Source organism: Danio rerio, chromosome 13 (assembly GCF_049306965.1).
Source record: "Danio rerio strain Tuebingen ecotype United States chromosome 13, GRCz12tu, whole genome shotgun sequence".
Classification (NCBI taxonomy): Eukaryota; Metazoa; Chordata; class Actinopteri; order Cypriniformes; family Danionidae; genus Danio; species Danio rerio.
Window position 1 is genome coordinate 6,280,001 of NC_133188.1, and position 20,678 is coordinate 6,300,678.

Sequence of the window (20,678 nt, forward strand, 5' to 3'; positions counted from 1 at the left end):
AAGAAATCTACTTGCTTTAGTTTTGCTGGCAGTTGTTCTGCACACAAAAATGTACAATTCAGATAACTATTGTTTAAAACACGGTTCATAATGAGTAAACACTCTTTAAAAGAGCTACAGTGCATGCAGAATGTATTCATAGAGCTTCAACTTTTTCACATTTGTTTTAATGTTAAAGCCTTATTCCAAAATGGATTAAATTAATTTATTTCCTCAACATTCTACACACAATACCCCATAATAATAATGTGAAAAAAAGTTTTTTTTTGAAATTGTTGCAAATTTATTACAAATAAAAAACCTGAAAAATCACATGTACATCAGTATTCACAGCCTTTGCTCAATACTTTGTTGATGCACCGATTACAGCCTCAAGTCTTTTTGAATATGATGCCACAAGCTTGGCACACCTGTCTTTGGGAATTTTTGCTCATTTCTCTATGCAGTACCTCTCAAGCTCAGGTTGGATGGGAAGTGACGGTGTACAGCCATTTTCAGATCTCTGAGACGTTTAATAGTATTTAGGTCTGGGCTCTGGCTGGGCCACTCAAGGACATTTACAAAGTTGTTGTGAAGCCACTCCATTGACATTTTGGCGGTGTGCTTTGGGTCATTGTCCTGCTGGAAGATGAACCGTCACCCCAATCGGAGGTCAAGAGCACTCTGAAGCAGGTTTTCATTTAGGATGTCTCTGTACATTGTGCATTCATCTTTCCCTCCATCCTGACTAGTCTTCCAGTTCCTGCTGCTGAACAACATCCCCACAGCATGATGCTGCCACCACCATGCTACACTACCGGGATGGTATTAGCCTGGTGATGAGCAGTGCCTGGTTTTCTCTAAATGTAACGCCTGGCATTCACTCCAAAGAGTTCAATTTTAGTCTCATCAGACCAGAGAATTGTGTTTCGTATGGTTTGAGAGTCCTTCAGATGCCTTTTGGCAAATTCCAGGCAGGGAGTGGCTTCCGTCTGGCCACTCTACTATACAGGCCTGATTAGTAGATTGCTGGACAGATGGTTGTCCTTCTGAAAGGTTCTTCTCTCTCCACAGAAGAACGCTGGAGCTCAGACAGAGTGACCATCGGGTTATTAATAACTTTCCTGACTAAACCCTGGTGGTTCTAAACATCTTCCAATTTAAAAAAAAAAAAAAAAAAAAAAAAAAAAAAAATTTATATATATATATATATATATATATATATATATATATATATATATATATATATATATATATATATATATTATAATAATAAATAAATATATATATATATATATATATATATATATATATATATATATATATATATATATATATATATATATATATATATAATAAAAATAAATTAATAAAAACGATAAATAAACACAGAAAAATAAATAAATACTAAATAAAAATATTAATTATAAAAATAAATAATAATAAAAAATAAAAAAAACTTAATAATAAAATAAATAAAACTAAATAATAAAAATTATAAATAAATGTAAAAAATAATAAAAATAAATAAAATGAATAATAAAAAAATGAAATTAATAAAGAAAAAAATTCTAAAAATAAATAATATAAATAAATAAAATAAATAGTAAAAAGTAAATATAAACAAAATAAGAGAGATATCATATGCGCACGCGCACACATACAAACAAATGTTGCTTATTGCCCAGTTTTTGCCCAAAAAAATATCATAAATTGCCCCATAATGAAATTTGAAGGCATAAATAAATGTAAATGATCCATAAATCATCAGCTACATTATATTTTTAGTGTGTGATGAGTTTTTCACTTTTACAATTCCTATAAAAAATATTTACATTCTAACTTCAACTTTGTGAATAAATGGAGTTGATTTATACCAAGTATTCACATAAAAGTCATCACCGATGATTCTAACAACTGGCCTTGGTGAAGAAAAAATGTCCCACCAGCAAATCAATTTTCAGGAGTAAAATATTAACCCTTAATAAGCAAAGTAATTTCTGACCCAAAATCCCATTTAAGTGGCAGATAAACAAAACCAAACAAACAGCTCAATCCACAGAAAAAGAGTATGAGACAAGCTCTTACCGGGTGAACATAAGCCTGCTAAGAAAAGCAAGACGAGTAGCTGATAAGAGCCCCTCATGTTGGTCTGTTGGAGCTCTCGAATCTGCTCTGCAACTTCCTGTTCAGCAACACTTCAACCACCAGCCAGCCGTGTGCTGCATGCAGGCCTCCAGACAGCACATGCTTTCCCTATTGGCCACGAGCTCCTACATGCACTCCATTGAGCCTCTGAAATGAACACAGGTGAAATCAGTCCAGTGCTAATTACTGCTGGATCTCATGTTCCTTTCTTGTGAAACATTTAGAAACGTAGGTTATTTTTAGCTTAGCTTTGTTTTGATAGCTTCAAATACAAGTAGATGTTGAGGATTATGAATGTTGTATTAGTAGAGTGGACTGAATTTCTCCTCAAAGTGAACTGAAAGAGGTTGTGTTGGTTGAAAGGCTGAGAAAGATTTTGAGCGAACTCGTGTGGTTTCCTCCCACATCCGCTGATGAAACACAATGAGAACATATGCTGATGAATGGTCAACTACCGACTTAAAATAGCTGAAGAATATGGGCTGAACATTCAGTAGGAGTGACCTTATTCCAGCTGAAGACTTTGTGTTTAAATTTTAACTATATAATTAATAAAAAGAAATTCGGCATTCACACATAGGTCTCTATTTTAAATAAAGTATCACTGGAAATAAAATGTAAAAATCTTCATTCATTTTCCTTCAGCTTAGTCTCTATTTCAGAGGTCGCCACAGCGGAATGAACTGCCAACTATTCCAGCATGTTTACACAGCAAATGCCCTTCCAGCCACAACCCAGTACTAGGCAACACCCATACACTCATTCACACTCATTTGCACTACAACCAATTTCATTCATTCATTCATTTTCTTTTTGGCTTTTTTGATCTGGGGTCGCCACAGCAGAATGAACCGCCAACTTATCCATCATATGTTTTACGCAGCCGATGCTTTTCCAGCCACAACCCAACACTGGGAAACACCCACACACTCTTGCACACACTACGGCCAATTTAGTTCACCCAATTCACCTACAGTGCATGTCTTTGGAATTTCGGTGAAACCCCAATTTAGTGTCAACAACGTGAAAGCATGGATCCATCCTGCCTTGTATCAACAGTTCAGGCTGGTGGTGGTGGTGTAATGGTGTGGGGGATATTTTCTTGGCGCACTTTGGGCCCGATACTACAAACTGAGCATTGTGTCAACGCCACAGCCTACCTGAGTATTGCTGCTGACCACGTCCATCCCTTTATGACCACAGTGTACCCATCTTCTGACGGCTACTTCCAGCAGGATAAAGCGCCATAAAGCACGAATCATCTCAGACTGGTTTCTTGAACATGACAATGAGTTCACTGTACTCAAATGGCCTCCACAGTCACCAGTCTCAATCCAATAGAGCATTTTTGGGATGTGGTGGAACGGTAGATTCACATCATGAATGTGCAGCCGACAAATCTGCAGCAACTGTGTGATGCTGTCATGTAAAAATGGACCAAAATCTCTAAGGAATATTTCCAGTAGCATGCTGAATCTATGCCACAAAGGATTACGGCAGTTCTGAAAGTAGTTGAGGGGGCCCAACCTGGTGCTAGCAATATATATATATATATATATATATATATATATATATATATATATATATATATATATATATATATATATATATATATATATATATATATTAAATTAAGTCAAACACATCTATTTTTGCTATTGTGCTACAGTATATGTTTTTTTTATATTATATTGTATTGTTTTATATTGCAAACACAACCTAGATGACATTCAATAAATAATTTGAATCCATTGAGATATTGAACTCAATCCCTTTCAGGGCATCTGTAGTTGTCCACCTTGATTGTGGTTCTTCATATATATATATATATATATTTTTTTTTTTTGTTATTCTTGCATAGTTCTTAAAGCGATAGTTCATTTAAAAAATATATATATAATTACCTCACAATTTACTCTACTTCATATGGTTTTAAACTTTTGCTAAGTTTTTGCTTTGGTTAAACACAAAATAAGATATTTTGAAAATAATGATTCATGATACGCTGACTTTCATAGTAGAAAAAAATACTTTGGAAGTCAAAGGAGTACCATCAAACAACATTTTTTAAAATAACTTCTTTGTGTTCAACCAAGGAAAGAAACTTGAACAAGTGAAAGGTAAGTAAATTATGACAGCTTAAAAATTTGGGTGAACTGTCTCTTTAACAAAATCCACAATGAAGCACAATGCTTTATGGGTAGCGTAGTATTACCAATTAGAGCGACTTTTGACACACTCTTTTAAAGTTACGGTTCTTTTCCGTAGTACGATAATTGTAATATTACAAATAATTTAGGACAGATTTTATACACACTTAGGTGCTGTGAAACGGTAGGAGGTAGGAAGTGAGTTTTATGTATTAATCCCCAGTACTGACACATTCAGGATAAAATGAACGCAGTTGTTCGGAGTCTTTTTTTTTGTTGAAAACAAATCTGTCTGATACTCATTTTATGCTACAGTTTTTTGAACAACAAATAAACATTAAATAACACTGAAACATTTTTTTTAAAGTATTGCGAATAAAGCTTCTATTATTCACCTGGTGAAAGCCTGAAGGAGCTATTTCCTCTAGTCCAGCAGATGGCGCTGTGTTGTCAGTGCAATATAAGTGTGTGTATCCTGATGCTCACGTTTTCTAGCTCTTGTTTTTGACCCTGTGCTGAATATAAAAGAGCAAGAGGCCACTACATATGTCAGAATTCGTCCTGCAATCACAAAAAAAACAATTCAGCTAGCTTTTCAATTCACAAAAGCAAAAAATCTTGGCTTACTGCTCACTCTTCAATTTCCGGAGCTCCTCGGCTGCTCATATCAAGTGTTTACTCTTGTGCTGAGAACATGAAAAGGCGAGTTCCCGTAGTGCCACATCCTTCAATCTTGCCTCCAGAATTACTTTTCTGCTTTAAGGATCGAAGCCTGCTTTTGCTTGAACAGTGTGGATTCTTTTCCATGACAAAAAAAAATCATTGTCATAATCCCCATACTACCACAACAGCTTCTTTGACACTCTCAACATGCAAATAATCCATTGACAATGTCAGTGTTTGTGTGTAAAGTCCACTTGAAATCAAAATTCACAATATTTATTTTGCAAGCTTACATTGTTAGTTCTTAAGGCGAATAATAAATCTGTGAGTTGGTTAATCCGAAAGTTCACTCATTCATTCATTTTCTTTTGAACATGAACTTTCAAACTCCTCACAGAAATGCCAAATGACGAAACTCACTGCTGTGAGGTGATCATGCTACCCACTGCGCCACTGTGACGCCAGCATCCATGCAAGTTAATCCACTTAAAAAAATAATAATAATTTTGCTTCAATGAAAGTTTGAGCATTTGCTTCCACGTTTGGAGTGGCGGTCCTGAGGGTTTACAGAGCAACTGTATTGATGGGGATTAAAAACGTCACATATTTGTGTCGATATAGTCACACTCACAACCACAGTGCATTTAAATGAGACTAAATGAAATCAATTTTTTGCTAAAGGATAAACAAATACTGGTTTTGATGCTTCTGATGAGACCTCGAACTGTGTTTTGTTCATTTTAATTTGCAACGTGTCTCTGTCAAATTTCTTTTTTGTACATTTATTCATGGCTTCACTGCTATTTGCCGTGGCCATTAATTCTAAGACACACAGCCTATTACTGGTGATCAGAAAACTCACCCAAAACAACCGTAGGTAAAGAAAATACATTCTGATGATCTACTGAACCACAGAGTCTAGTAATAACCTTCAACACCAGTGAAATGTACAGTGCATCTGAAAAGGTTTTATAGAGCTTCACCTTTTCCACAATTGTTAATGTTACAGCCTTATTCCAAAATGGAATAATTTCATTTATTTCCTCAAAATTCTACACACAATACTCCATAATGACAATGTGAAAAAAAAGAGTTTTTTAAATTGTTGCAAATTTATTTAAAATAAAACACCTGAAAAATCACATGTACATCAGTATTCACAGCCTTTGCTCAATACTTTGTTGATGCACCTTTGGCAGCAATTACAGCCTCAAGTCTTTTTGAATATGATGCCACAAGCTTGGCACACCTGTCAATGGGAATTTTTGCCCATTCCTCTTTGCAGTACCTCTCAAGCTCTATCAGGTTGGATGGGAAGTGACGGTGTACAGCCATTTTCAGATCTCTCCAGAGATGTTCAATAGAATTTAGGTCTGGGCTCTGGCTGGGCCACTCGAAGACATTCACCAAGTTGTTGTGAAGCCACTCCATTGACATTTTGGCGATGTGCTTTGGGTCATTGTCCTGCTGGAAGATGAACCGTCGCCCCAATCGGAGGTCAAGAGCACTCTGAAGCAGGTTTTCATTTAGGATGTCTCTGTACATTGTGCATTCATCTTTCCCCTTTATCCTGACTCAGATGCTTTTTGGCAAATTCCAGGCAGGGAGTGGCTTCTGTCTGGCCACTCTACCATACAGGCCTGATAAGTGGATTGCTGCACAGATGGTTGTCCTTCTGTAAGGTTATCCTCTCTCCACAGAAGAACACTGGAGCTCAGACAAAGTGACCATCAGGTTATTGATCACCTCCCTGACTAAGGCCGTTCTCCCCTGATCACTCAGCTTAGATGGCCGGCCAGCTCTGGGAAGAGTCTTGGTGGTTCCAAACATCTTCAACTTCAACGGATGATGGAGGCCGCTGTGCTCACTGGAACTTTTAGTGTAGCAGACATTTTTCTGTAACCTTCCCTAGCCTTGTGCCTCGAGACAATCCCGTCTCGGAGGTCTATAGACAATTCCTTTGTCTTCATGCTTGGTTTGTGCTTTGATATGCACTGTCAACCCTGGGACCTTATATAGACAGGTGTATCAACTGCCCAATCAACTGAATTTACAACAGGTGAGCTCCAATGAAGCTGCTGAAACATCTCAAGAATGATCACTGGAAACAGAATGTACCTGAGCTCAATTTAGAGCTTCATGCCAAAGGCTGTGGGGTATTGTGTGTAGAATTTTGAGGGTATAAATGAATTTAATCCATTTTACAATAAGGCTATAACGTAAACAATTGTGGAAAAAGTGATGTGCTATGAATATTTTCCAGATGCACTGTATATTATACTGTATTTCGCATTGTTCCGAGGACAATTTGCAATGCCCTAAACAGAAACTAGTAAGCAGACATGACACCCAAGCAACTAATTTGCAAGGTCAATATTTTAACTCGAAATCTGTTCAATATATGGCGCACCACCACTAAAACATAACCAAAGTACCAATATTTGAATAGCCATGTCAGGAAAGCATTCAAACTTTACTTTTCTCGTTTTTCCCCCTTTTATTTTTAAGGGGGTGGCAATTTATCACTGCATGCCAATAATCCTCAGTGCACTGCTGGGTATGTATGTAGTTCTGTGGAAATTGGGAACTCTATCGATTCTTGCAGTATGATGTATGACTAAGTTATTCTAAGAGATGTAGTGCATCATTAATCAGCATGATGTTGGGTGCTGTTCCTCCTGCTGGCCAGACTGACCTCTAGATTAATCTGCCGCTAATGGATTCAACCTGGTGTGCTACAGGAAAACGATTGTCTGTGCGCTAAAGCCCATCTGGCTATCGAGATCAAGATGTGAACATGCTTTGGTGTGTGTGTTTTGTGGGAGACAGGTGAACTTTTATAGCAAGGTTATGACAGGGACTGTAGGCTAATGTGGATTTTTACTTAGAGATGTAGAGCACTGAGGCCACATGGAAACAATAAGTGTCACACGCCAAGGTCAAGAAGCTGTTAAGACTCTCCAAAAAGAACTCTGTTTGGTCTGTTCGTGTACACACAAAGGCTGAATTGTGAAGACTTTGTGTTATTATTATTTCACTAATGCCGAGTTCAGATTGGTTTTGAGACATTGCCGACAAATGCCTGAAATCACAGGCAAATCATCACGTGAGTGACAATCACACAGTATGTATTATCAAAGACGCGATCTGAGAGAATCACCAATGATATTTGGCGTGCTAAATATCTGGAGCTGTCGCCGATTCAAATCATGCCGTGTGAAATGAGTTTTGACTGAAAATAACATTGGCGATCGCCTGCAGCCAATGAGAGAGCAGCATTCACTTGTGTGTGTGTGTACCTGCAGGCCAGTGGGAGGTTGAGGGAGAAGATTAAAGCGCTCATTGTCGGTTTATTCGGACCCAAGAAATGGAGGAAAAACTAGTGGAGAGAGGCCACAGTCTTCCACTAAAGCTTGGTCCCGCATTCATTTCAAAGGAGCGCTACCCTGTACTAAAATGGCGGGTCTATGGACGCATTCCTTCTAATAGACAACAACAGGGCAGGCGACATCTAATGTATATATCTATGGTTTTAGATGAATTAAACATTATTTTACATTGTTATAAACAATATATAATTAATATACATTAATATAAACAGTATTTTAAACAAAAAATTAGCTAGGTTATATTATCTCCAGTTGCCCACAAACAGCAATTGTTGCAATATTTTAATTTGTATTCATTTCAACACTCAGGACAGAAGCAATTATGAAATTAAATATAAACATGTATTTAAGTATGTAAGTAACAAAAAACATAGACTCCATTCAGGTCATTACATTTAATATACCCTATTAACATATACAGTTAAAGTCAGAATTATTAGCCCCCCTGAATTATTAGCGCCCCTGTTTATTTTTTTCACCAATTTCTGTTTAATGGAGGGAAGATTGTTTCAGCACATTTCTAAGCATAAAAGTTTTAAAAACTCATTTCTAATAACTGATTTATTTTATCTTTGACATGATGACAGTAAATTATATTTTACTTGATATTTTTCAAGACACTTCTGTACAGCTTAAAGTGAAATTTAAAGGCTTCACTAGGTTAATAAGGTGAACTAGGCAGGTTAGGGTAATTAGGCAAGTTATTGTAAAATGATGGTTTGTTCTGTAGATTATCAGAAAAAAATTAGCTTAAAGGGGCTAATAATTTTGTCCCAAAAATATTTTTTTAAAAATTAATAACTGCTTTTATTCTAGCCGAAATAAAACAAATAAGACTTTCTCCAGAAGAAAAAATATTATCAGACATACTGGGAAAGTTTGCTTGCTCTGTTAAACATCATTTGGGAAATTTTTATTTAATTTTATTTATTTTATTAAAAAAAAATGAAATAAAATCAAAAGGGGGGTAATAATTCTGACTTCAACTGTATTTCCACAATTAAGTATTGCTAAAGTACTGTTTCTTTCAGTCTGATCTCACGAGAAAACGTAAGTATTTTACGTTTTGGCAGTTTAGTGGCTAATTCGTACGAATTCGTACGAGTTCAGTCAGAAAAAAATGTACGATTTTAAAAAGGAGGCGTGGCACCTGACCCCACCCCTAAACCCAACCGTCATTGGGGGATACGCAAATCGTACTAAAATGTACGAATTAGATGGTACGAATTTGTACGAATTAGCCACTAAATGAAAAAGTTATGAATTGCCGTGAGATTGTTTTGGTTTCTTTTGTGATAAGAAGGCATTACTAAGGACCTCAATTGCTGATTGCAGAGGGGGTTTTTATTTCCAGAAATGCTTATGAACAGGGTTTTGAAAAAAAACGCTATAGGAACAAATTTGGTCTTGATTTTGACTTGATTCAGGAAAAAAAAAAGCCTTTCACAGCGGAAAGCAGCTATGACATATTGTCCCTGCAGGAGTGTTTACAGGATGAATAAGATGGATTGTGACAATCATCATATTCAGCACTTGATGCAAATTGCAGACTTGCATTCGAGTCCTCTGTGTGAACTGATATTAGACGCTCTCTGAACAATCTCTCCATCTAGATCTTTATACAAAAGAGGAAATGCAGTTGAGCATGAAAGGTCGTGTCAAACATCCCGATGTTGTATTTCCTGTTTGAGTGATGGATGTTTGGCCTTTTCCAGAATGAATGTTAGACCACACCAAGCCATGGACAATAGTTGGTTGGTGATAATGCCACATCTTGTTAGCAAATGCCTATATTTACAAAGCCTTACATGTAGGAAAATGATGCTAAGATTGCATGTGCTGGTAGTTTAACATCAAGCATCCTCTGAAAACCTCCACAGTCAACTCACATGAGGCTGTGCAAATCTATGAGGAAGTGAAATCATTATCAATTCTTCAAATGTAAATTGCTATGAAATGCTTGTATTAGGGGTTTAAGTTTAGCACTCAAACCCTAGTGTAATTGTTAGAAAGGCCAAAGGTCACCATTCTGCCTTCACACTGACCAGGCTGACCAAACAGTAAATCGTAGAGATTTTTGACAGATGGTCATACCCTCGCCACCTATCAAATGTAAGAGGCTCATCCTGACCAGCCTGATGGTGGCGCTACAGCAGCCAAAAACAAATCCCTTGACTCTAAAACTGCTCGCTGCAAACTCAATTGTTGTACATCATCGCAAACCTTGGATCAAGCCCTATAGAGGGGGGCTTGCATTAGATGTGGCCACCACCCTGGTGATTTTTTCAGTATTGTAGCTTTTTTATATGTTTGCAAACAGATTGGCTCTGTGCAGTGGTTGGGAGTTCAAGTACTGGTTGAGCAAGGTAGCATTTCTGTGTGTAGTTTGCATGTTTGCCCTGTGCTCGCATGGGTTTTCTTCACTTTCCAAAGAAATGCAGTATAGGTGAATAAATTGCAATGGGGCAAAAACAGCCATAAACAGTAAATTAGGGAGGAAAAAAGAAAATTCATCTAAATCAATGCATCAGAGGCTTTGATAAAAGGTAAAAAAAAAAAAAAAAAATCCACAATTACTTTTTATATTAAAAATACATCGTTTTGTGTTTTTTTTTCCCAGCAAATTATTTATGAATTTGGCAATTAAAGAGTTAAAATCCTGTAATTTTCTAAGCAATTAGTAGTTTTGATCAGGACTGAGGTTGATTAACAGATTTATGCAAAAATGTAGAAAAAAAAATTACTATGTTCAATTTAGTGGATGTTTTCATTCCGAACATAACAAAAGGGTAGTCAATTTGAGTGTATAGTTTTTAAAATTCAAAGCATTTTCTCAAAATATGTCAAAATATGTCAAAGATAATGAAAGTAAACCTATTGTAACTTGGAACTGTTAAGTTGGCTTCATTTGTATAATTATGCTAATTGTACTCACTTTTTAAAACAAAAGTAAACTAATCGCTTTCCAATACACCTTTATTATATATATATATATATATATTATATATATATATATATATATATGTATGTCGCCACAGCGGAATGAACCGCCAACTTATCCAGCACATGTTTTACGCAGTGGATGCCCTTCCAGCTGCAACCCATCTCTTGGAAACATCCATACACACTCATACACTACGGACAATTTAGCCACCCAGTTCACCTGTAGCGCATGTCTTTGGACTGTGGGGGAAACCGAAGCACCCGGAGGAAACCCACACTAACACGAGAGAACATGCAAACTTCCCACAGAAACACTAACTGACCCAGCCGAGGCTCGAACCAGCGACTTTCTTGCTCTGAGGTGACAGCACTACCTACTGCGCCACAGCATCGCCATAAATACAATGTTAAAAATAGATTGTAAAGTCAGAATTGCGAGTTATTAAGTCAGAAGTGCAAGTTATTAAGTCAGAATTGCGAGTTATTGTCAGAATTTCGAGTTATAAAGTCAAATTGTGAGTTATAAAGTCAAAATTCCAAATTATTAAGTCAGAATTCCAAGTTATTAAGTCAGAATTGCGAGTTATAGTCACAATTCCGAGTTAAGTCAGAATTCCAAGTTGTCAGATTTCCGAATTATAAAGTCAGAATTCTTTTTTTATAATTAAAAAAAAAATTATTATCATCATTTTTTTTTTCAATGGCGGGAACGGGCTCCATAGTTTCTAGCAAAATTGCATACAGTAAAAGAAATCTGCACTTCCAAACTCCAGGGTGTCTTCTACATTGAATACAGGCTATACTTATATAAACTTAATGAAGCACCAAATAAGTAATATTGTAATAATTACAGTAATTACTTGAAAAAAGACTTACTGAAATAGTCTGACACTGTAAAAAGTGATTAGTTGACTTTAACAAAGTGGGTACAATTTGCATAATTATACAAATGAAGTCAACTTAACAGTTCCAAGTTACAATGGGTTTACTTACATTATCTTTGTGAAGTCAACTTGTTGCTTTTAAGACAACTGGTTTACTCGCTTTAACCAATCACTGTTTACAGTGTAGTAAATCCAATCATTTTTTTCAGTATGTGTGTGTGTGTTCACCTAGTGTTAATAATGTATAACAGAAGCTCATCACGGCTCTTCAGGATTGCCGCATCTGTGCGATGAACTTTAGCCCTTTTAGAACAAAAATGCAGATGCACATTTCTCACCCGTTTAAACAAGGCCAGACTGCTCCACCGCGCTGATGGTTACCTAGCAACAGTTCCCTGAGAAGTGATGCTGGATGAGTGTTTTACAACAAATCCCAGAACGCTGGAATCTGAGAGGCATCTACTCGAAATCTAGACATCCACACCGATAATCTATTAAAGCGAGATTTTTATTCACAAGGGCTTCTGTTGAGAATCAGCATCTGGGGCGGCTCATGCTCTGAAGCATTTAACCTGAGAGACATTCATCAAAACCTGTCCTCCGTTATTTTAGGATTTCTATCACTTTCATTCTCGGTCAGTGGGAAAATTCATTTGAAGGTCACTAATGTCAACACTCTGATTGAAGAAATTAAGATTTTAAAAATATACTCAAGGCATCTATCTATCTATCTATCTATCTATCTATCTATCTATCTATCTATCTATCTATCTATCTATCTATCTATCTATCTATCTATCTATCTATCTATCTATCTGTCTATCTGTCTGTCTGTCCTCCGTCTGTCTATCTGTTTGCCCATTCACCCGTCCAACTATCCATCCATCCATTAACCCATCTGTCTGTTCGTCAATCCATCCATCCATCCGTCCAACTATTCATCCATCTGTCCATCCATTCACCCATCCAACTATCCATCCATTCACCCGTCCGTCTGTCCGTCCGTCCTATTCATACATCCATTCACCTGTCAAACTATCCATTCATCCATTCACCCATCCATTCATCCGACCAACTATCCATCCATTTATCTCACTATCCAGCCATCCGTTTGTCTGTCCATCTAACCATTCATCCATCCATTCACCCATCGAACTATCCAGCCATCCATTTGTCTGTCCATCCAACCATTCATCCATCCATTCACCCATCGAACTATCCAGCCATCCATTTGTCTGTCCATCCAACCATTCATCCATCCATTTACCCATCTTACTATCTATCCTTACATCCATTTACCCATCCAACTATCCATCCATTCAACCATTCATTCAACCATCCAACTATCTATCCATCCATTCACCCATCCAACTATCCATCCATCTATTCACCCATCCAACTATCTATTCACCCATCCAACTATCCATCCATCTATTCACCCATCCAACTATCTATTCACCCATCCAACTATCCATCCATCTATTCACCCATCCAACTATCTATTCACCCATCCAACTATCCATCCATCTATTTAACCATTCATTCACCCATCCAACTATCCATCCATCCATTCACCCATCCAACTATCCATCCATCCATTCACTAATCCAACTATCCATCCATCTATTTAACCATTCATTCACCCATTCAACAATCCATCCATCCATTCACCCATCCAACTATCCATCCATCCATCCATCCATCCTTTCACCCATTCATCCAACCATCCATTCATCTATTCAACCATTAATTCACCCATCCAACTATCCATCCATCTATTCACCCATCTAACTATCCATCCATCTATTCAACCATTCATTCACCCATTCAACTATCCATCCATCCATTTACCCGTTCAACTATCCATTTATTCACCCATCCAACTATCCATCCATCTATTCACCCATCCAACTATCCATCCATCTATTCAACCATTCATTCACCCATTCAACAATCCATACATCCATTCACCCATCCAACTATCCATCCATCCATCCATCCATCCTTTCACCCATTCATCCAACCATCCATTCATCTATTCAACCATTCATTCACCCATCCAACTATCCATCCATCTATTCACCCATCTAACTATCCATCCATCTATTCAACTATCCATCCATCCATTTACCCGTCCAACTATCCATTTATTCACCCATCCAACTATCCATCCATCTATTCAACCATTCATTCAACCATTCAACTATCCATCCATCCATTCACCCATCCAACTATCCATCCATCCATCCATTCATCCATCCAACTATCCACCCATCTATTCAACCATTCATTCACCCATCCAACTATCCATCCATTCATCCATTCACCCATCCAACCATCCATCCTTTTGCCCACCTAACTATCCATCAATCTAATCCATTCACCCGTCCAGCTATCCATTCACCCGTCTGTCCATCCGTCCGTCCATCCATCCATACAACTATCCATCCATTCGCTCGTTCGTCCATCTGTCCGTCCATCCATCCATTTGAGATCTGAAAAAAAACCTACACAGCAGCCTCTGGTGGATTGGCGAGAAAAAAAAAAAATGTAAACATAGCTCCTGGGATGTATTTGGTGCTCTCCATAAATGTATCTAGGGGTACATTTATAGGGGTACGTTAACAGAATGAACCTGGGTTGGTCACATTGTAGGACAAGCAATTTCTAGGTGGAGTCACTATGAAAATATTTATAAATTATAGTTGATTTACAAAGTCAGTGCAAAGATTAACCATACTAACTCTTTTAAAGTGAAAGTTTATCTCTCGAATCTGATTTTAAGACTTGTGACTGTTCCAGATTTTCAAGAGAGTGTAAATCATTTGGGCACAATAAATTATTTCATTTTATACATCACCAAACAAAAGTCTTGTGGAGCAACAAATAATAGCTTGACTTCTAGATGATCATTTGAAAAGTGGCAGAAGGCAGATTTTTCTGATGAATCATCTGTTGATCTGCATCCCAATCATCACAAATACTGCAGAAGACCTACTGGAACCCGCATGAACCCAAGATTCTCACAGAAATAAGTCAAGTTGTAGGAAAAATCATGGTTTGGGGTTACATTCAGTATGGGGGCGATCAGCAGAGTGGATGGCAACATCAACAGCCTGAGGTATCAAGACATTTGTGCTGCCCTATACATTACAAACCACAGGAGAGGGCAAATTCTTGAGCAGGATAGCGCTCCTTCTCTTATATCAGCCTCTTCATCAAAGTTCCTGAAAGCCAAGAAGGTCAAGGTGCTACAGGATTGGCCAGCCCAATCCCCAGACATGAAGAATTTTGAGGATGTCTGGAGTAAGCTGAAGAAGGAGGCACTGGAGATAAATCCAAAGAATCTTGATGAACTCTGGGAGTCCTGCAAGAAAGCTTTCTTTGCCATTCCAGATGACTTTATTAATAAGTTCTGAATCATTGCAGAGATGTATGGATGCAGTCCTTCAAGCTCATGTGAGTCATAAACAATATTCATTCTGTTTCCATTGCAGCATGACTTTATCCTATACTGTACATTATTTCTGTTAAGTGACGAGACTTTTGTCTAAGCAAAGTCAAACCTTACTGTCCTAATTAAATCATAAAAATCAAGGCATAATTAGTTTTATTTTAGTAAAATAAGCCTAATCTAGAGGTCTTTGCCTTTCATATAAGCCACTTCTGATACCAAATGATCAACTAGAAGTCAAGTTATTATTTTTTGTTTCTAAAACTTGGATAGGTGACATTACTTTTGTCAGGTAGTGTATACTGAGCCACCGTGTCCCAGCTAGCATATCCATATCTTTTAACTGATTAATTTTTATAGTATTCGATTTGAACAGATACATACATTTTAACAAATTGACAAATTGAATACAATCAAAAGATTAAAAACAGTTCAAAATAAATGTAATTTTTTTTGAGTGTACTGCCCTTACTCTTATTCCTATTAGAGCACTGATTGTAGCCTCCAATATGGTGATTTATTGATTTCACCACAGCATAGTCCTTTCACAGATTTCTATACCCTCTGCCAGGATTAAGCAGAGTCTCTAAATAACAGCGAACCCGAAACCAAGCGAAGCCACCTCAGGGAATCAGTCCACGGAGCATAAGAGTCAATCAATGCGCAATCTGAGGCTTGGACCGTTTCTTCTCTCAGATGAATATGTCATATGAATAAGGCATGACATGCAGAAGCCAGCTCAAAGCAGGTATGATCAGCGCTGCATTGGGTCCCTGGTGGCATTCGCAGAAACAGCACTTCAGGCTAAAAATAAAACTTGAAATATGACATGTTTTCCCAGCCTCTTTACTCAAGGGTGATTAGTTTCCAGAGCTGAAATCATCCCTGTAATTTGACTGACACGGCGCACGACGGGGACAAGAGGTATCATCTGGTAATTTGTGATTCATGACATTGTTTTTTTTCAGTGCTGCTGCCAAAGTAGTTGTAACATTTCTTGAATGTTGTTAGTTAAAATGTCTTTGGATGTCTTTCGTTAAAATTTGCACATTTGATTTAATTGTTTAACCATAGTTCAATTTTAGCACCTCGTATTTGAACATATCTAGCAGGCACAGGACATCAACATGACGTTAGATTGACGTTGTACCCTAATGTCAGGGGATGTTGCATTTTGTTTGGAAGTGAAAATCAGGTTGACGTCAGAACCCAAATTTAGCCGACGTCAATGTCCAACGTTCAAATATCAACTTCTAATGATGTTACAGCTTGACAATGTGTGGACATTACTACTATGATGTCTATCAGATGTTGCATTTTGGTTGCCATACCTGACAAATAAATGTCAGTATTTGACGTCAACATGACGTTGGTTTAAGATGTTGGCTCGACATTGGATTTTGGTCACTTTCCAACACAACCTAAAATCAACCAAATATCAACATAATTGGACATCATTATTCGATGTCAAAATAACGTTGTCCTTAGATGCTGACTACACTCTCAGAAATAAAGGTACGCGAGCAGTCACTGGGGTGGTACCTTTTAAAAAGGCACAAATTTGTATAGGTCCATATTAATACCTCAAGGGTACATATTAGTACCTAAAAAGTACAAAAGTGTTCCTCTTAAAATTTGTAGGCACTAATATATACTTTTGAGGTACCAATATGGACCCTTCAAGTACAAATGTGTACTTTTTCAAATGGTACCACTTCAGTGACAGCTCACGTACCTTTATTTCTGAGTGTAGACATAAAATCAACCCGGGCTCATTGTGAAACGTAGCCCGGCGGACGTTTCTGTGGACCATGAGATACATCCTGGGAGGTACGTATTCGAGCGGTTTTTGTTTTCGCGGATCCATGAGAGGCCGCTGTGCGCACTTTTTTGCGTCTCTGGTGCCTTTTCGGGAGCGCACGCCCGCGCTGTACTCGCGCGAAAAGCCGCTGGATCGGCCGACCCGGCTGACCCGGCCGCCCTCCTCTTCCTCCTCCTCCTTCTCTTTCCCTAAACCCAAGCGACGGTTTGCAAAAGCTGTCTAGAAAAAAAAAAGAAGCAAAAGCCCTCGTCTTCGATTTCGACCGCGTTTTCGGATCCCACCGCATTCTCGCCCTTATTTTTCGAATTCTGTTTTTCATCTTACCTGATTTCTGGAACCGCTGTTCACTGGACTCGATCCCGGTTGTCGTCCCGCGGCCGGCTCCTCCTCCGGGGCCTCCGCTCCGCCGATGTAACGCTGTGAGCTAAGCGGACAAACTGGTTGCATCGGGAAAGCCCTCCACTCTGAGGCAAGCCGTCGGCCGGCAAGCGCGAAGAGGAGGAGCGGAGCGGCGCCACACTGCCCCGCAGCGTTTGCTCGAAAAAAACTAAACGCAGCCGTACGTACCTCCGTCCAGGTAAATCACGGTCTCCAGAAACGTCCGCAGGGCTACTTTTCCAGAATGAGCTTAGGTTGCATAAAATTTTTGTCACTTTACAACCTAAATCTAACCTAATATCGAGTCCGGGGAACAGCGGTTCCGGAAATCAGGTAAGACGAAAAACGGAATCCGGAAAATAAGGGCGAGAACGCGGCGGGATCCGAAAACGTGGTCGAAATCGAAGACGAGGGCTTTGCGAACTGTTGCTCGGGTTTAGGGGAGGAGGAGGAGGAGGAGGAGGAAGAGGAGGGTGGCCGAGTCGGCTGATCCGGCGGCTTTTCGCGCGAGAACGGTGAGGGTGCGAACGGCGCGCACTCCCGAAAGGCGCCCGAGAAACGAAAAAGCACGCACAGCGGCCTCTCGCGGATCCGCGAAAACAAAAACCGCTCAAATACGTACCTCCCGGGACGTAAATTGCAGTCCGCAGAAACGTCCGCGGGGCTACGTTTCCATAATGAGCCCGGTTTGCTTTAAGACCAATCAATTCCTGTGTTTTCTGTTGACTTTCTGTATTGAAGTAAAAAATTTGGCATCCCAAATTCAAGGAAAGTTGAATGTGCTGGCCAGTTTGTTATTTGCTTAATAAATGACAATAGGCCAATCGTTTTTAATTCAAAACTTTAACAGATTTCTATTTTTTTCTATTGATAAATGATGTAAAATATTTGTATTTAAAAAATAAGTGTTGTTTTCATATTCTTTTCATGAGTTCACACTTAGCAGAAGATTGATTATAAAGCTTGTTTGACATGCTGTCCCGGGAGAGAGCCCTGAACTCATAAGATCCTCGAGCCCGGGGCTCCCTCCCGTTTGTAAGGCGAGAGGGGAGTTTGAGCTTAGATCTCGAGAACTCCCCTGCTGTAGTAGCTAATGAACAGATAGTGATTGCTCTTAAGAGATAACTACTTACTAGGAGAATGTCTATGGTGCCGATTTGGATTAGTCAGTTGACTTTAGTTGCATGTTGTTGGATGGTGGGAGGAAGCCGGGGGGCCCAGGGAAAACCCACATGAGCACGGGGAGAACATGCAAACTCTGCTCAGAAACGTCAGCAGGCTTGGTAACTAGAACCAAAGACGTTCTTGCTGTGAGGCAACAGTGCTAACCACTGGGCCACCATGCCACCCATCTAAGAAAGGAGGAGGAGTAGGGGTGGAAGGAGGGTTCTTCAAAATGAAGATGACTGTGGTATGAAACCTAGGGTATTTATAGTGGCTTAGGAATCGTCTGATTGGTGAGTCATAAATTGAATAATGCAGGGCCAGCCACATGCAATCATGAGCACATGATCCTCTCGAAATCAGTTTAAAAAGATTAACTTCACTTTTTCTTAATCTTTGGGAAATTATGATCTTTATTCTCTTATTATTTTCTTTCTCTATTCTCTATTTCCACCTGGGCATACTCATTCTGAAGACTCTACAGATTGTGCAGCGCCATTGATGTGATTCTGGGAAGCAATGATGCCAAGGTATCCATAATCCTGAACCAGGCTATATCCTGAGCAGATGCTGTGGTGGTCATGGAGGAGTGGAGAGCATGGGACTGATTCCTGAAATACCACAGTGACAGACGAGTCCCGTGGCCACAGTCTGAACAACAGCCGGTCCCCTACTTACACCTGCAGCATTTCCATGATAGACTTCCAGCGTTCTCCATCCTCCGGCGACTAGACTGCGGCTCTTCAGCTACTTTCATCAATTGGTGAAGTTTGTTTCTCGTCACTGTCGCCACTGGCTTGCTTGGTTTGGGACTTGTGGAGCTGCGCATCAATGGATTTGCTCTTCAGTGTTTGGACTTTCAGCAGTGAAAATTAATCCACACTGAACTGACCTAAACTTAACTTCAACTCTGAAAACTGGACTTACACAGTTTCAATTTACTAGAACGTCTATGATAAGCTGCTTTGACACAATCTAGATTGTAAAAGCGCAATAGAAATAAAGGTGAATTGAATATAATTTTATATTCATGTATTTAAAATATTTCTTATTATATTTTTCCTGAAATGTGATATATTTAGCAGTCTTTAATCCATAAATTACAACCGAAGAAGAGCAGTATTTCTGAACACACAGACTATTCAGGTAAATTGTAGACCACTTTACAACATTTTTGCCTGATTTCTGTGCTTATGCCTCTGAAACACGAGCTCTGGTGGACTAAAGCTGCTGTTTTTACATGAGAATGTAGGTCAGAACAAAATGCTTGTACTCTCATTCTCTTTGAGGCTTTGAGGAATTAGTGTAGGCTCAACACTAAAGACACACACACACACACACACACACACACACACACACACAGAGTATCTTGAGGCTCGCTCTTCTCCCATTCCTCCCCCTCGCTTTCTGGATCCCTTCTTTTGTTCTTCTCGTTCCTCTGTAGCCGCTGTATCACTTCACATTGAGTTGTCATTATTTCCGAACATGTTTGCTTTCAATGTCAGCTGTCAAAGGGAAGGTCAGCCTGCTGTCTTTTTGAACTGACTGCATGGAGTCATTTTGAGTGGCACAGAAGTACTAAAAAAGATGCTTTAAATCTTTTAAAACAACCGAACACAGGCGTTTCATCTTAGAAAATCTCAGCAAGCCTCTTTTTAACACTGGGTCCTACCAACCCTAATGAAAAATCCAGCTAAAACCAGC

General features: G+C 38.7%; 2 protein-coding genes across 3 annotated transcripts in view; both read right to left on the minus strand.

The window, feature by feature from the left end:
• The window catches only part of cst7 (cystatin f), a 5,092-nt gene extending 2,864 nt beyond the window's left edge, over positions 1-2,228 (minus strand). Inside the window, exon 1 of the mRNA XM_073920580.1 lies at positions 2,068-2,228. Within this exon, the coding sequence (XP_073776681.1) occupies positions 2,068-2,125 (58 nt within the window). The 5' untranslated portion in view covers positions 2,126-2,228. The remainder of the gene's footprint in view (positions 1-2,067) is intronic.
• Positions 2,068-20,678, minus strand: part of syndig1 (synapse differentiation inducing 1) — a 96,991-nt gene continuing 78,380 nt past the window's right edge. For both annotated transcript variants that reach the window (XM_073920577.1, XM_073920579.1), the window contains exon 4: positions 2,068-2,274. In XM_073920577.1, coding sequence (XP_073776678.1) covers positions 2,236-2,274 — 39 coding nt within the window. In that variant the 3' untranslated portion in view covers positions 2,068-2,235. The remainder of the gene's footprint in view (positions 2,275-20,678) is intronic.